General features: G+C 35.0%; 3 protein-coding genes and 1 long non-coding RNA gene across 5 annotated transcripts in view; 3 read left to right on the top strand and 1 right to left on the bottom strand.

Annotated features, from left to right (window-relative positions):
• Positions 1 to 5,395: 5,395 nt before the first annotated feature.
• Positions 5,396 to 9,940, bottom strand: LOC144834806 (uncharacterized). The gene is made up of 2 exons (XR_013611010.1): positions 9,602 to 9,940; positions 5,396 to 5,892 (listed from the first exon to the last, which is right to left on the bottom strand). It is a non-coding gene; the product is annotated as an uncharacterized LOC144834806 (long non-coding RNA).
• LOC144834805 (uncharacterized) lies at positions 7,953 to 9,238 on the top strand. The gene is made up of 2 exons (XM_078689754.1): positions 7,953 to 8,603; positions 8,713 to 9,238. Exons 1-2 carry the CDS (start codon positions 8,052 to 8,054, stop codon positions 8,989 to 8,991), a joined length of 831 nt encoding a protein of 276 aa, XP_078545880.1. The 5' UTR covers positions 7,953 to 8,051; the 3' UTR covers positions 8,992 to 9,238.
• Positions 9,941 to 10,010: 70 nt separating the features above from the next.
• LOC144836014 (uncharacterized) lies at positions 10,011 to 13,843 on the top strand. The gene is made up of 3 exons (XM_078691183.1): positions 10,011 to 10,163; positions 12,119 to 12,275; positions 12,439 to 13,843. The coding sequence occupies exons 1-3, from the start codon at positions 10,157 to 10,159 to the stop codon at positions 12,767 to 12,769; spliced, it is 495 nt and encodes a 164-aa protein (XP_078547309.1). The 5' UTR covers positions 10,011 to 10,156; the 3' UTR covers positions 12,770 to 13,843.
• LOC144835993 (leucine-rich repeat-containing protein 23-like) overlaps positions 12,274 to 14,246 on the top strand; it is a 113,615-nt gene continuing 111,642 nt past the window's right edge. For both annotated transcript variants that reach the window (XM_078691156.1, XM_078691159.1), the window contains exon 1: positions 12,274 to 12,278. The gene's annotated coding sequence lies outside the window, so the exon portion shown is untranslated. The remainder of the gene's footprint in view (positions 12,279 to 14,246) is intronic.

The raw sequence follows: 14,246 nt of genomic DNA on the forward strand, positions 1-14,246 counted from the left end.
CTATTTGTTGGTAAAAAAAATGTAATGTTCTCAACATCTTAAATGCACTATAAAATTTGTATTCCGCAAGTATGCCAATGAGATGATAACCAAAATTACTTATTTTTCAGTGTTATATTTACTCCAATGTGCAACTTTTTTTTTAATTGTAGTCTAATAATAAGATATGTACTTTCTTGATTGTAAATTTTGGATGGAACTGCACAAGAATTTATTTTTTAAAGTTTTTTAAATAGTGTACGTAGGCCTAATTATAGTTGTTAAAGCATATTCAAGATGCCAAGAAAGTGGTGATAAGTAGGGAGTGCACAGAGTTTGGTTCCTTCCCCATCCCCCTCATCATTTTGGTTAAAAACAATCTAATGTTATCTACTGCCCTCTACTGCATTGTTGGTTTAAAATTGTGTCTACTGTCCTCTACATACTACCTTCGAGATATCCCAACGCAAGGAATACTTGAAATGTTACCACTTTCTTGTGTTATTCCGAGTATAAATTATTAGGAGTCCTCGTTAGTTATTATGCGCATGCTCATAATTGTTTGAGCGTGCGCAGAATGACGTATTAACAGTTCATTCAGTACGGGGTTCTCGTTACAACTACGCCTACATCGTTGTACAAAGCATGTCTATTTTAATCTTTAAAATCGTTTGTCCAATGTTGCAGTTGAGGGCATGGTGTACAAATAAATCACATGAATTAATTACTGTATATAAAGATAGGTCTATTCTCTCCAGGAGAATTTGGAAACATGTTCTGTTCGAAAAACGCTCTGGATATTGTTCCTTCATTGAGTTGACCAATCACATGCTCCAGTTCGGATAATCCATCGCTTGTGATTGGTCAAAAAGCTTTACTAGATTGATGATAAAGATGTTAGTAGGTCTATGTCGGAAAAATATCCACAGCGTGCGCTTTCTATTACTTTTTAGTATATTCGGTCGTTTCTGAATCTACAAAATGCAATATTTAGATATCTTGTGAATAATGGGATGTGCGTATAAAATGCCAATACACGGTCATTTTCTATGTTCACATCAAGTGATGTTAGTATAATACAAAATTACTCTGTTATATTGTTTAGTCCAATTTGGTTAATTGTTTGTATAGGCTAATAGTAGTTAAGCCCAGACGAAATTGTATCTTTGCTAAACTTTGTTCCAAGACACGGTTTGCGGCCGGATATGGTCAATTCACACGTAGTGGAATCTCATTTGTCACGTGTTAAATGCGTCATTCGAACGTTGCATGACGAAATCAATTTGTTTACGTCATCAAGCATACGACGCTTGGCGCGTAGATGCGACGTCCTACACACGTGACATCTACGCGCCACATCGTGTCTTTGGAACCACCATGTGTTTAGTAGTGAGTCCTGACCGTATGCAGTGATTCCAGAAATTTAGTGGCGTTTTTAAAACCTTATTTGGTGCTTTACAATGAAATTGTGTATAGAAAGCATGTTAATTTTTGTGTAATCAATATGTTGCTTCTCCTGTATAACAGGTTTTACGTTGTTAAATTATTCTAGTGGTCTGTACAGTATTTCAAATACATATTTTCGATAAGTACTGTCGGTATTTTGAAATTACCCCATCGTGCCAAGAACGGCAGAATCTTTGCGTTAAAATACATTGTGCCCCAGTGACGTCACCGCCGGTAATTCAATTTCAAAATTGTCGTTGTGCCCTGTTTAGAAATCGTTCTGATTCGCCTTTTATTTCGGATCGACTATTAACCCCATAATTTTTCTTTTTAATTCCACTTGTTTTAGCTGTAATGAATTTCAAGTTCACTTTTAATAGCACACACGAGCTGCAACGAATACAAGTAATAATATATAAATATATTTTTGGTTCGAAAAATAAACGTACCGTATAATCCAATAAGTGACAAATTAAAATTTTAAGACATTATTTTAATAAATGTTTGAAGTTTTAATTTAATGATTCAAATTAGACATAATTTGCATTTTCACTAAATTTCAACCGTAATGACGTAATTAGATATTTACATTTTTTATCGACGTTTTTTGTCAATTGACACTTGATGGGGTAGTTTCATTAATATTAAGGACAAATTGCATTTTCTGGCAACTATTGTATCATAATGTGTATTTCATTGTACAATTTAAAATTAGAACTGTAAATGTTGCCAGAAACTCGCTGAAATTTGATCCAATTGACATGGGCGTAAAACGTCCAAAGTTTGCACAAAACCATATATGTAGCTAGTAAGATTAGAATTGAATTTTTGTTAATTGTAGGTAAGTATTAACGAACACCTTATTTCTTATTCAAAACTGGCCAATATTTGCATAAGTGACCAGTCTAAGCTTTCGTTATTTAAAACAAAAATTACAGTATAACTGGTCTGGCTGCTATATCTCTTCATTGTCTAACAATAAGTTGATTTCGTGTTGTGGTTCATAATAATGAATGTAAAATAATCGCTTGAATAAAGATTCATAAATTACAATTTTATTTTCATCTAAATTATCTGGCATCAAATGTCACCATTGAACATAATAAGAGGTATAACAAAGTTACATCTTTTAATTGTTGGGGATTGTCTGCGCGAGAGTTGAAAAAAAATGCATTTCCATCAAAATTATTCTTCCAAATGGTGTTAACTTTGAAACACCTACATTGTAAACAATTTTTTTACGGACATGACATTTATCATTTTCAGAAGCATCTCAATAAAAACTGTGGAAAAGGTTATCATTAATATCAATGTCACAGCTAAGCACAAGCTTGGTACTCACTAGGAGGGCGCGCGAATGTACGCGCAACGCAATGACGTACGCGCAACGCAGACAGTTCGGATAATCCGTTGCATGTGATTGGTCAAATTATTTGCGTTGCGTGTATGGCCTTACTATACATTGTGTATAGTGGGAATCAGGTTTTATTGAGCTTATTGTTTCAGTTAATGCTTAATCTACGTGCACATTGATCAGTGTGAACGCATCTTTACTGATTCTCGTAAATGTGTTTCTTATAATTCTGTAATATTATTGTCAAATGTTATGATATCATATCAAACTTATCACAGATCATTTAATGTTAAAACATTCTTTTCTATTTGCAATAATAATGTCTGGTTGGTTTTCTTCATTACTAAAGCTCTGTCTATACTATCAAACTTTATGTGACAAATCATTATGATGTGCCCATATATGGACACGATGACATCATATTACTACCATATTTAAGCACATCAAACTTTTTTTGTCAAACTAGTTTGTTAGTGTGGACAGAGCTTAAGGTTTTCCTTCTAAGAGTTGGATTTAAAATCAAACAATTATCTGTACCACCTTATGAATATTAAACTATGTGAATAAATTTGCATACATTACTGTAAACGTAAGTTTATTCGTCTGATTTCATCATATGTCGCTACATTTGACCATACTGTAAAAATGAGAAGGATTGTAATGTCGATCACATAAAGCTTGGTTCCCACTTGTTGGACGCAACGAAAGATAACGTAAGTGAGTTTAAGCTTGGTTCCCCCTTTAAGCTTGGTTCTCACTAGGGACGCAACGTAACGCAACGCTACGACGTATTGACGCAAAGTTATGTATTGCGTAATCACAAGTGAGAACCGACGACGCAACTGTGCTGCAAACATCGCAGGTTTGATTTTACGCAGGCGGGTGCAAACACAATTATTGGAAGGGCATTTTCTTACTTTGCGTATAGGTTGCGTTACGCTGCGTCGCTAGTGGGAATCACGCTTTAGCGACGCAACGCAAGGACGTAACGCAACATACGTGATTTGACCAATCACAAATGATGGATTATTTGAACAGTGGCTTGTCATCGGTAAACTCGTTTGTGTTGCGTCTACGTCTTTGCGTTGCGTCTCTAGTGGAAACCAAGCTTTAAGCTTTGTTCCCACTTGCGACGTAACGTAACTCAACCTACGCAACGGAAGAAAATGCCCATCCAATAATTGTGTTTTCCCCCGCCTGCGTGAAATCAAACCACGATGTTTGCAGCACTGTTGCGTCGTCGGTTCCCACTTGTGATTACGTAATACATCAAGTTGCGTCAATACGTCGCTGCGTTGCGTTCTAGTGGGAACCACGCTTTACCAATCACAATTGATTGTCCTTGCGTTGCGTCCTAGTTGAAACCAAGCATAATAATCCAGTCCGGTAGCCTATGCTAAAGCACTGCTGCAAAAACCAAACAGACACTCTTTGAGAACCACTTATCTTGCCGCATCCCTCTATAGGAAGTTGCGAATCAATATTAGGCTTGATTCCCACTAGGACGCAACGCAAGGACGTAAGCGCAACGCAATCGTGTTGACCAATAATAAACGACAGTTTGAATAATCCATGCCATCGCTTGTGATTGGTCAACTCACTTAAGTTGCGTTACGCCCTTGTGTTGCGTCTCTAGTGGGAACCAATCATTAATATCAACAACGAAACGTAGTACCAATAAATCGTATAAAGGCCCGGTCACACCTTACCGATATTTTAGACCGATATCGATACAAAAATATCGGTATAGTGCATAACAGCGGGGGCGGTCACACTAGAGCGATAATCGAGACGGTCATCGGGAGCCAAATCGGTCGAATGGCTTCTATAGCGATTTTTTTTTTGTATCGCCCGATAATTTTGTTTTTAGCCAATCAGATGATGGTACGTCATACCTGTCATCAACAGTGAATTTCTCCACTCCTCCTCTCCTCTCCTCCTCTGTTAGTGGGGTGCCTTAAGGGAAAAAATGGTCAAAAACGTTACACGGATGACAAAGTTTTCAAATTTTGCACATATGTTCACTTGGACATACAGATTAAAAAAATCACTGTAGCCAAGAAAAAAAATGTATTTTATGACCATATTTGGAGTATTTTCAAAATGGCCGCCAAAACAAAATGATGGTCCATATCTTAGTAACCGGTAGGAGTACAGAGTTCATTTTAGTGTTAAATTGCTTAGAACACATATGTTTCTATTCACTCTAATACAACATTTTATTAGAAAATGGCCGGAATCATCATTTCCGGAATTGTGACCTTTGACCCTAGTATGGTCATATCTCGATAACTACTGACAGTAGAAACATGAGGTTGGTCTTAAAATATTCACAATATACATGTTAGTATTTGGTCTAACGAACTATTTTTCCCAAAAGTGACTGGAAATCATAATATTGACCTTTGACCCGATAACCTCAAATTTCGTTACCGAATGCGCATAAAATCAAAATATTGGGCTTAAATTGTCAAAAATGTATATTTTTGTATTAATTAAGGTAATGACTGAATTTGTCAATTGACCAGAAGTAATGATATTAACTTTTGACTTAAATTTTGTTTTATATCACTACAACTAACTTCAGTGTTATAGAGAAGCAGTGCCTTTTCGACATAATCTATTTTTTAACATTCCAAAGACCAGTTAAAATAAATCACAATATTTGTTATAATAGTTTCTATTTGAGAATAATAAATACTAATAATAACAATGATTTCATTATTTAAGGTCCATAGAACCCCTTTTATATACAATCAATTACTATAGTATTACCTAGACAAAGATTTCCCTCCAAAATGAGTATTCATAAAATCCGGCATTCTGATTGGCTAAAAGTTTATGAAGTCAAACGTGTTGACAGGTGGATAATTGCCAAGTGGTAAGTATTTTTATGCTTATAAAGCAGTTGTTGATTTCAAACAAGTGTTTTTATTAAATATATATATTGATTTACCACTTTAAAGCATTAGGTTACCATTAATTTACTTTCTTGTTTCTTTTAAGCATTTAAATTGATTATCAATTAGGCTAGGCTAACACAGGCTCGTTGCTAGGCATACCTCCACGGCGAAAACGACTGTGGCAATGCAAAGCGGATGCCTCTCATAGGCCTAGCAAATGCTTAGTTACAGGGAGTCCCAAGTGTAGTTTTGTGAAAAATTATATTGCAATTACACATCATTATTAAATTTAACTTTAAATAATTTTAATAATTACAATTTTTTTTAAATAATTTTAAATAATTGATGTAGGCTATAGGTTTAGGACCCATAGGTACAGGAATTGCTTCTTACACATATTTTGGTTAAAACATGAATGATAGAAAATGAATAAAAGAAAAACATTCATAATTATTTTTTAACTATCAGGATTGTTATTTGTTTAAGTTTACTCTATATATTTCACAGAATTTATGTTCGAGACACTAGCCCTATGACTAGACTAGGTGTAAGTAAACACTTACAATGGACTGGTCAAGATGCATTATATGCCAGTCTGTTACATCGGAAAGTTTAAGGTGTCCACAAAAACGAGGAAACATTAATGCTAGATGTGTGTACGAAGCGTTTTTAAACAATGTAGACGGCTTTAAGCAACTACAAGCTTCACCACTTTCATTAGAATATGGAGACCATGGTACACCAGAGGCTTTTATTAAAAACGGTGCCTCGTGGCATCATTCTTGCCATTTGAAGTTCAACAACACTAAGCTGGAAAGGTTAAGAAAACATCAAGTAAAAGAAAACATAGATACGAAAGAGCGGTCTTCAAAAAGACAGAAAGTTGCAAGTCCTAGCAGAAATAACTGTATTTTCTGCAAAAAAGATACATTTCAAAAGCTTCATGAATACTCAAAGGTGTCACTGACAAAAATACTTCGAAGAATGGCGACAGAAATGAATGATTTTGATCTTCTTGCTACTATTTCGAATGGTGATTTAGTAGCTATTGCAGCAAAATACCACATGGATTGTTTGACGCAATTTAGAAATCGATATAGAAAACATCAAAGCAATACTTTGTCTTTTTCTAAAACAGAAAGAGATCGTGTGAAAGGCAGAGTGTTTGCAGAATTGGTTTCTTATGTAGAGGGATTAGTAGAAGAGGGAACATTGTTATTTCAATTATCACATTTACATTCTTGGTTTGAAGATCGTCTTCATCAATTTGGAGAGAATATATCATTTAATAAAACGCGCTTGAAAGAAATCCTTCTACAACATTTCGAAACCATGGGCCTACATGAGCATTTTGATGGATACAAATGTGTTTTAATTTTTGAAGAGGCCATATATCAAATGTGGAAAGATGTGCATCGTCGACAGTATGAAGAAGAAGCGCTGTTGTTTGCAAAGGTTGCAAAAATCTGCAGAGAAGATATTTTTCAAATGACGGATGGTTTTCAGTTCAAAGGGGCATTTCCTCCTCGTTGCCAAGAGATGGTATCACCAAGTTTAAAAATGCTGATAGCTATGATTTTATATGGGCCAAACACGAAGGAGCACGTTGACAATTCACAGACATGCCTTACAATATCCCAATTGATTTCTTATAACTCCAAGAAGAAGGTAAGAGAAGAAACTGGTAGGCCTACTGAGCGTCATAACCTAAACCGAGAACCACCTCTACCAATTTACATTGGGATGCTTATTCACACCAATACCAGAAGTAAGCTACTCATAGATCAACTTGCACAGTTAGGTATAAGCATCAACTACAAACGAATCCTTCAACTTGAGGAATCTCTAACTTACTCGATGTGTAAGCAGTTCAAGACTGATGATATTGTGTGTCTGCTCTCTCAGACGATGGTAAGCTTCGCTTTGGGACAAAGTCAGAGTTACTGAAATGTCTTAACTGTGACGGTCAACCAGAACCACCAAACCGCTTTGATGCAAAAATATTTGACGGAGGAACTCTTATACACACTTTGCCCACTGCGCCTACCTTTCTTGAATTTGGCCAGCAAGTATTTTTAGGTTTTATTAAGCGTGAATTATTGACAACCAGCCGCATAGATGTTGTGTGGGATAGATATATTTCATCAAGCATTAAAGAATCTACTAGAGAGAAGAGAGGTAAAGGTGTACGCTTAAAAGTAGAACCAAAAACCAAGACACCTGTCAAGTGGAAAGACTTCCTTCTTAATTCCAAAAACAAAGAGGAACTATTCCTATATTTGTCTGAGTTAGTTGAACAACAATCATTTACAGACAACAAGAATGTGTACATAACAAAGGGTACATCAGTCATATCTAAAGGAAACAACATGAGTAACTCAACACAAGAAGAAGCAGATACCAGGATTGTAATTCATTTGGTGCACTCGTTGGAGCATGGTGCAAGACAAATCATGGTGCGAACTGTGGATACTGACATTATCATCATTCTAATTGGTCAATTTTTCAATCTTTGCCATCGATTTCCTGAACTGAAACTGTGGGTTGCATTCGGCACTGGTAATCACTTCTGTTACTATAACATCAACAACATGTGTAGACATCTAGGTGAAAGCATGGCATGCGCCCTTCCACTTTTCCATGCTTTTTCAGGTTGTGACACTACATCCTCATTTTTCGGTAAGAGTAAGAAGAGTGCTTGGAAAGCATGGAAATCATTTCCAGAGGCAACAGAGGCATTTCTTTCCATGTACAGACATCCTTTTCAACAAGTTGACTGTCTTTCTCTCAACTTCAAACATATTGAGCGGCTCACTATTCTTCTATACAACAAAAGCAGCATATCATTATCAGTAAATGAAGCCCGTCGAAATATGTTTTCACAGAAGAACAAGGATATTGCTCATGTTCCACCCACCCAGGTAATTAAAATTGAATGGTTGGAATACAATTAAACTTATACTTAGTGCATACTTTTTTTTATTCAACTAAACAGCATTGTTTGTACATTATATTACATTTATATTGTAGGATGCATTACTTCAACATGTGAAAAGAGCCATATATCAAGGAGGTATATGGACCACTTGTCAGAATGCTGAACCAACTATTCCTACTCCAGAAGATTGGGGTTGGACATTAGAAGACACACATTGGAAGCCAGTTTGGATGACTAAACCAGAAGCAGCCAAGGCCTGCAATGAACTTATCAAATGTGGCTGCAAATCTGACCGTGGTTGTGTGACTTGCAAATGTGCCAAATCCAACCTCCCTTGTACAGAACTGTGCAGCTGCAAATGTCCCAGATAATATTACTCGTAATTGAATACAGACGATCCGTGTCAGAATTTATTATTTCTAAGACATAGTTAATACTTATTATTATTATTTATTTTATTTTTTAATAACTGAGGTTTGAAATATAAAATGAAGAAGTGTAAACTGTAAATATAATACACTGCAAAACAGTTATATTAATTTATTGAAGCTTACAACTTGCAGAAAATAATCTGGAAATGTAATCACGCATAGTAAAATGTAACATTCCTCTACACATAACCAGGTAGGCCATATCTCTAGATACAACAATCTGAATCATTCTAAACAAACATATCATATGAAAAAGTAATTGTTTAAATTTGTTGAGAAAACAATGTATTGCGTGAAAAATAAGTGTTTGACGATTTACTGCCAATGTTGTAGTGATATAAAACAAAATTTAAGTCAAAAGTTAATATCATTACTTCTGGTCAATTGACAAATTCAGTCATTACCTTAATTAATACAAAAATATACATTTTTGACAATTTAAGCCCAATATTTTGATTTTATGCGCATTCGGTAACGAAATTTGAGGTTATCGGGTCAAAGGTCAATATTATGATTTCCAGTCACTTTTGGGAAAAATAGTTCGTTAGACCAAATACTAACATGTATATTGTGAATATTTTAAGACCAACCTCATGTTTCTACTGTCAGTAGTTATCGAGATATGACCATACTAGGGTCAAAGGTCACAATTCCGGAAATGATGATTCCGGCCATTTTCTAATAAAATGTTGTATTAGAGTGAATAGAAACATATGTGTTCTAAGCAATTTAACACTAAAATGAACTCTGTACCCCTACCGGTTACTAAGATATGGACCATCATTTTGTTTTGGCGGCCATTTTGAAAATACTCCAAATATGGTCATAAAATACTTTTTTTTTCTTGGCTACAGTGATTTTTTAAATCTGTATGTCCAAGTGAACATATGTGCAAAATTTGAAAACTTTGTCATCCGTGTAACGTTTTTGACCCTAAGGCACCCCACTATGTGGCGCGATGGCTGACACAACATCAGACGTTGTTTTGGAAACACTGATTTTGAACGTTCAACTAAACACAGTTCTGTATGACAAGGGACACGCCGAATACAAAAACAAAATTAAAAAAAATGATATATGGAACGAGATTGGCGAGAGGGTTGGAATGACTGGTAAGTGATTAACTAACAGCTATTATTCCAGGCTAGGCGCGCGTCTGTAATTTCTTCTAGGTCTAGCCTAGTGATGTAGAGTAGACAGTAGTCTGCAGATGTCAGTCAGCACGCGCGCACGTGTACGACTACGGCGGGCAGTGAACCAATTATCATTTGGTGGACCAACTTGGCCTAACTAGTAAGCGTAGGCCACAGAATATGGTTTATGAAATGAAAAATAATAAAAATACTAGTAGTAATATTGCATAATAATCTTCACAATAGATTTTTATTAAATTTACAACATTAACAAATATATTATAATCCTCTCGAATAATTAATAGAATATCAATACTACTAGGCCTAGGCTAGGCCTAGTACTATAGTAATATTGCATAATAATCTTCACAATAGATTTTATTAAATTTACAACATTAACAAATATATTATTACTCTCGAATAATTAATAGAATATCAATACTAGGCCTAGGCTAGTACTATAGTAATATTGCATAATAACCTTCACAATAGATTTTATTCAACAACAACATTAACAAATATATTCAAGTTTACCAAAGCCATATCATTATTTAAAATATATTAAAATAATAAAATGATGTTTTTTCCCAACTCTGAAATGTAATTTAAAACTAAAATATATTACTATGATATGAAATTATTTTAAACATAACATATTTAATGACAAAAAACTTTTTTACAACCGTCCCACAATGTTACAGCAAATAAACCATTTTTTGTTAGGCATTATTATAACATTATTAATTAATAATATTGAATGTTTCTCATTTTATCTACTTTTATTTCATTATGAATAATTAAACTGCTTTGCCAAAACAAGCATCCCTTTGCCATGGCACTTCACCCGCTGGTGACATAAAGTACTCTTTGAATGTGTGCCTGACTGCTATTGCGTCATTTGAGGCATGATTTCCTGTTAAACGCAGGTTCTGTATGACTTTATGATGTGCAGACCTTTGAGCATCTACTTGTGCATTGATATCACCCGTCTTCTGTAAAAAATTGTGCAGTACACATGTAGCCTTGATTATTTTGTCCACATTGTGTTGCTGTAATTGCATCCGCCTTTGGTAGACACGCCACCTTGCTGCCAAAATGCCAAATGCATTTTCCACTATCCTCCGGGCTCTAGAAAGTCTGTAGTTGTATATTCGTTTGCTGTCATCAAGTTCACTGCCAGGATAAGGTCTCATAATATTTGATTTCAGTGGAAATGCCTCATCCCCAACAATGACATAGGGAACTTTACCAAGCTCTGGTGCATTTGGCAATGCTTTATCAGCTGGAAAAGCCAATTGATGGGCTTGTATCGCTTTGCCCATTGCACTTTTTGCAAATATTCCAGCGTCACTTTGGGAACCATATGCTCCAACATCAATCAGTATGAAACGGTACATGGCATCTACCAGAGCCATCAGTACTACAGAAAAAGTACCTTTGTAATTGAAGAAGGTTGATCCTGTATTTGGTGGGGCTTGAATAACAACATGTTTCCCATCTATTGCCCCAACACAGTTTGGGAACTGCCACCTTGTTTCGAATGCAGCTGCTACTTCTTTCCATTCATTTTCTGTTGGAACAGGCATATATTGAGGGTGCATGCATTGCCAAATAGCATCACACACCTCAGGCACAATGTTGACAATGGTTGATTTTCCGACTCTGTAACTAAAAGAAATAGTTTTGTACGAGTCTCCAGTAGCCAAGTATCTGTAAAAAAAAAGATAAATGGTTTTAATTTATTACTTGACTTTAAAATGTAATGTGCAGTATGCAATGTGTTGACAGTTGATTTGTATAACGTTTCAACACAAAAAAAAATAGATAAATAATGTTTATTGTAACTATTAATTAGTTGTACTACAGTAGCTGTTTACATGATATTTATATTTTCAATGTTTATTTTAAAACTACACTTTTTTTTATATTTAAAGGAGACTTGGCACGCAAGAAATGGGCCAACATCAGGGATGCTTACAGCAGCAGTAAACGAAAAGCTGCATCTAAAAGTGGAGATGCCAAAAAGTACATAAAGAAGTACAAATTCGAAGACATCTTGTCCTTTTTAAAACCATTTATCCAACACAGAGAGTAAGTAAAATCTAATAATAATAATTAATTCAATTCTGTATAAATAGTAAACAACATAATATATTTACTAAACAAATGAACATTTTGCCTGTGGTTCAAATGTATATATCACATCAAAGGTAATATAAGTCTGTAGACCATTAACAATTGTTTTTCATTTCAGGACTTCAAGTAACCTCAATAGTCCGAGTGAACAATTAAGTAAAAGCAATATTATTATTAGTGATGAGGACATTCCAGACTTGCCACACACATCAACACAAAAACCCACACCAAAAAAAAGAAAGTTACCAGATGACAGTGACAGTGTTGACATTGACAAATCAATTTTGAAGTATCTGGAAGATCAGAAAGAAAACAAGAAGGACGACATTCATTGTTTTTTTTTGTCAATGGCTGAAATTTTAAGAAAACTGCCTGAAAGGGCCAGGGCTGACATCCGATTTAAAATTCACAAATTGGTTCATGAGGCTGAGATAGAGTATTTGTTTTAGGTTTTGAATTTTATTGTTAAATTTTACTTTATTTTATAAAAATAATTGTATATAAATTGATTATTATTATTGTTCCACAACACTTTCGGGTTGTTGAAAAATGTTGTTTTTGTACATTAACAACATTGACGAGAAAAATAAATTAACTTGTATTTTTCCGGGATGACACAATATCTTTAAAATTGCAGTATTTTAAATATTTTAATTTAGCTGGCAATACTTCAAAGAAGGCAATTAAAATAACCGTTTTTTAATTTTGAATTAACCAGTGTTGAGTCTCCTTTGTTTGAGTATTTATTACTTAACTTTTATTTCATTTTTTAAAAAAAATAACAAAATAATCTCACAGCAATATTAATGCCGAAAATGTGGGGTTACTGATCAGTAGTAGTCTAGGCCTAGGTCTATAATAATTAGTTGTACAGTAACTCACCCTAGTCTTGTAGTAGTAGTACTACTATTAGGCCTACTGCTACTACTAGGCCTAGGCTGTTACTAAAGTAGGTACTACTGTACCCTAGACGCTAGAGAGGCCTGCTCTAGCTAGGGGCCTGTAGTACTAACTAATTATGATTAGTGCTCAATTAATTTATTATATTTAAGAATTATATACTTACCTAAGACATATTGCTAGCCTTTCCTTTGCACTTACACTCTTTCTAAAGAAGGTGTCTTCCTTTTGTATTTTACCTCGTACCAAGTCTAAAATAGTATAGAACTGTTGCTCTGACATTCTGAAGTATTCATAAAATTTGTCTTCATGAGAAGACAATTCTCTGAACAATGTATGGAATTCCCCATACATTGGCCTAGATTCATTGATTGGGTGTACCCACAATCTACGTCTTTTTTGTCGACGTTTTTGTCTTCTTAATAACAAATACATCAGAAGTACTTCTTCGCTCTCGTCTGCCATCATGTAATTTTAACTTTAATTACGTACATACAACAACAACTTTTTCTAACCGTTGGGGGCGTCATCACAACGAAACGATTTCGGTTGAAGTGTGACCGCGATTGAGAACGATAAGTCACGACCGATATTTCACGTCCGATAGTTATCGGTTAGGTGTGACCGGGCCTTAAATCTGATCGCTCTATTGACATTTTAATTATTGTATGTTGAACAATTGTTTTCTTTTTATTTTATCAAAATCGGACGGCGTAAAGTTTTTTTTTTTCTTCTATTATATTATTGTTTTATGATAAATGTTGACATGATAAATCTTAAACGTGGTTCCCACTAGCGACGCAACTTAACGCAATCTACGCAACGTAAGCAAATGCCCTTCCGATAATTGTGTTTTCCCCCGCCTGCGTGAAATCAAATCTGCGATGTTTACAGCACTGTTGCGTCGTCGGTTCCCACTTGTGATTACGCAATACAGCACTTTGCGTCGGCACGTCGCTGCCTTGTGTTCTAGTGTGAACCACGCTTTAGCCTCACTATGAGTGGTTTATACGTGGCGTTTCGTCG

This window comes from Antedon bifida, chromosome 2 (genome assembly GCF_963402885.1).
Source record: "Antedon bifida chromosome 2, ecAntBifi1.1, whole genome shotgun sequence".
Taxonomy (NCBI): Eukaryota; Metazoa; Echinodermata; class Crinoidea; order Comatulida; family Antedonidae; genus Antedon; species Antedon bifida.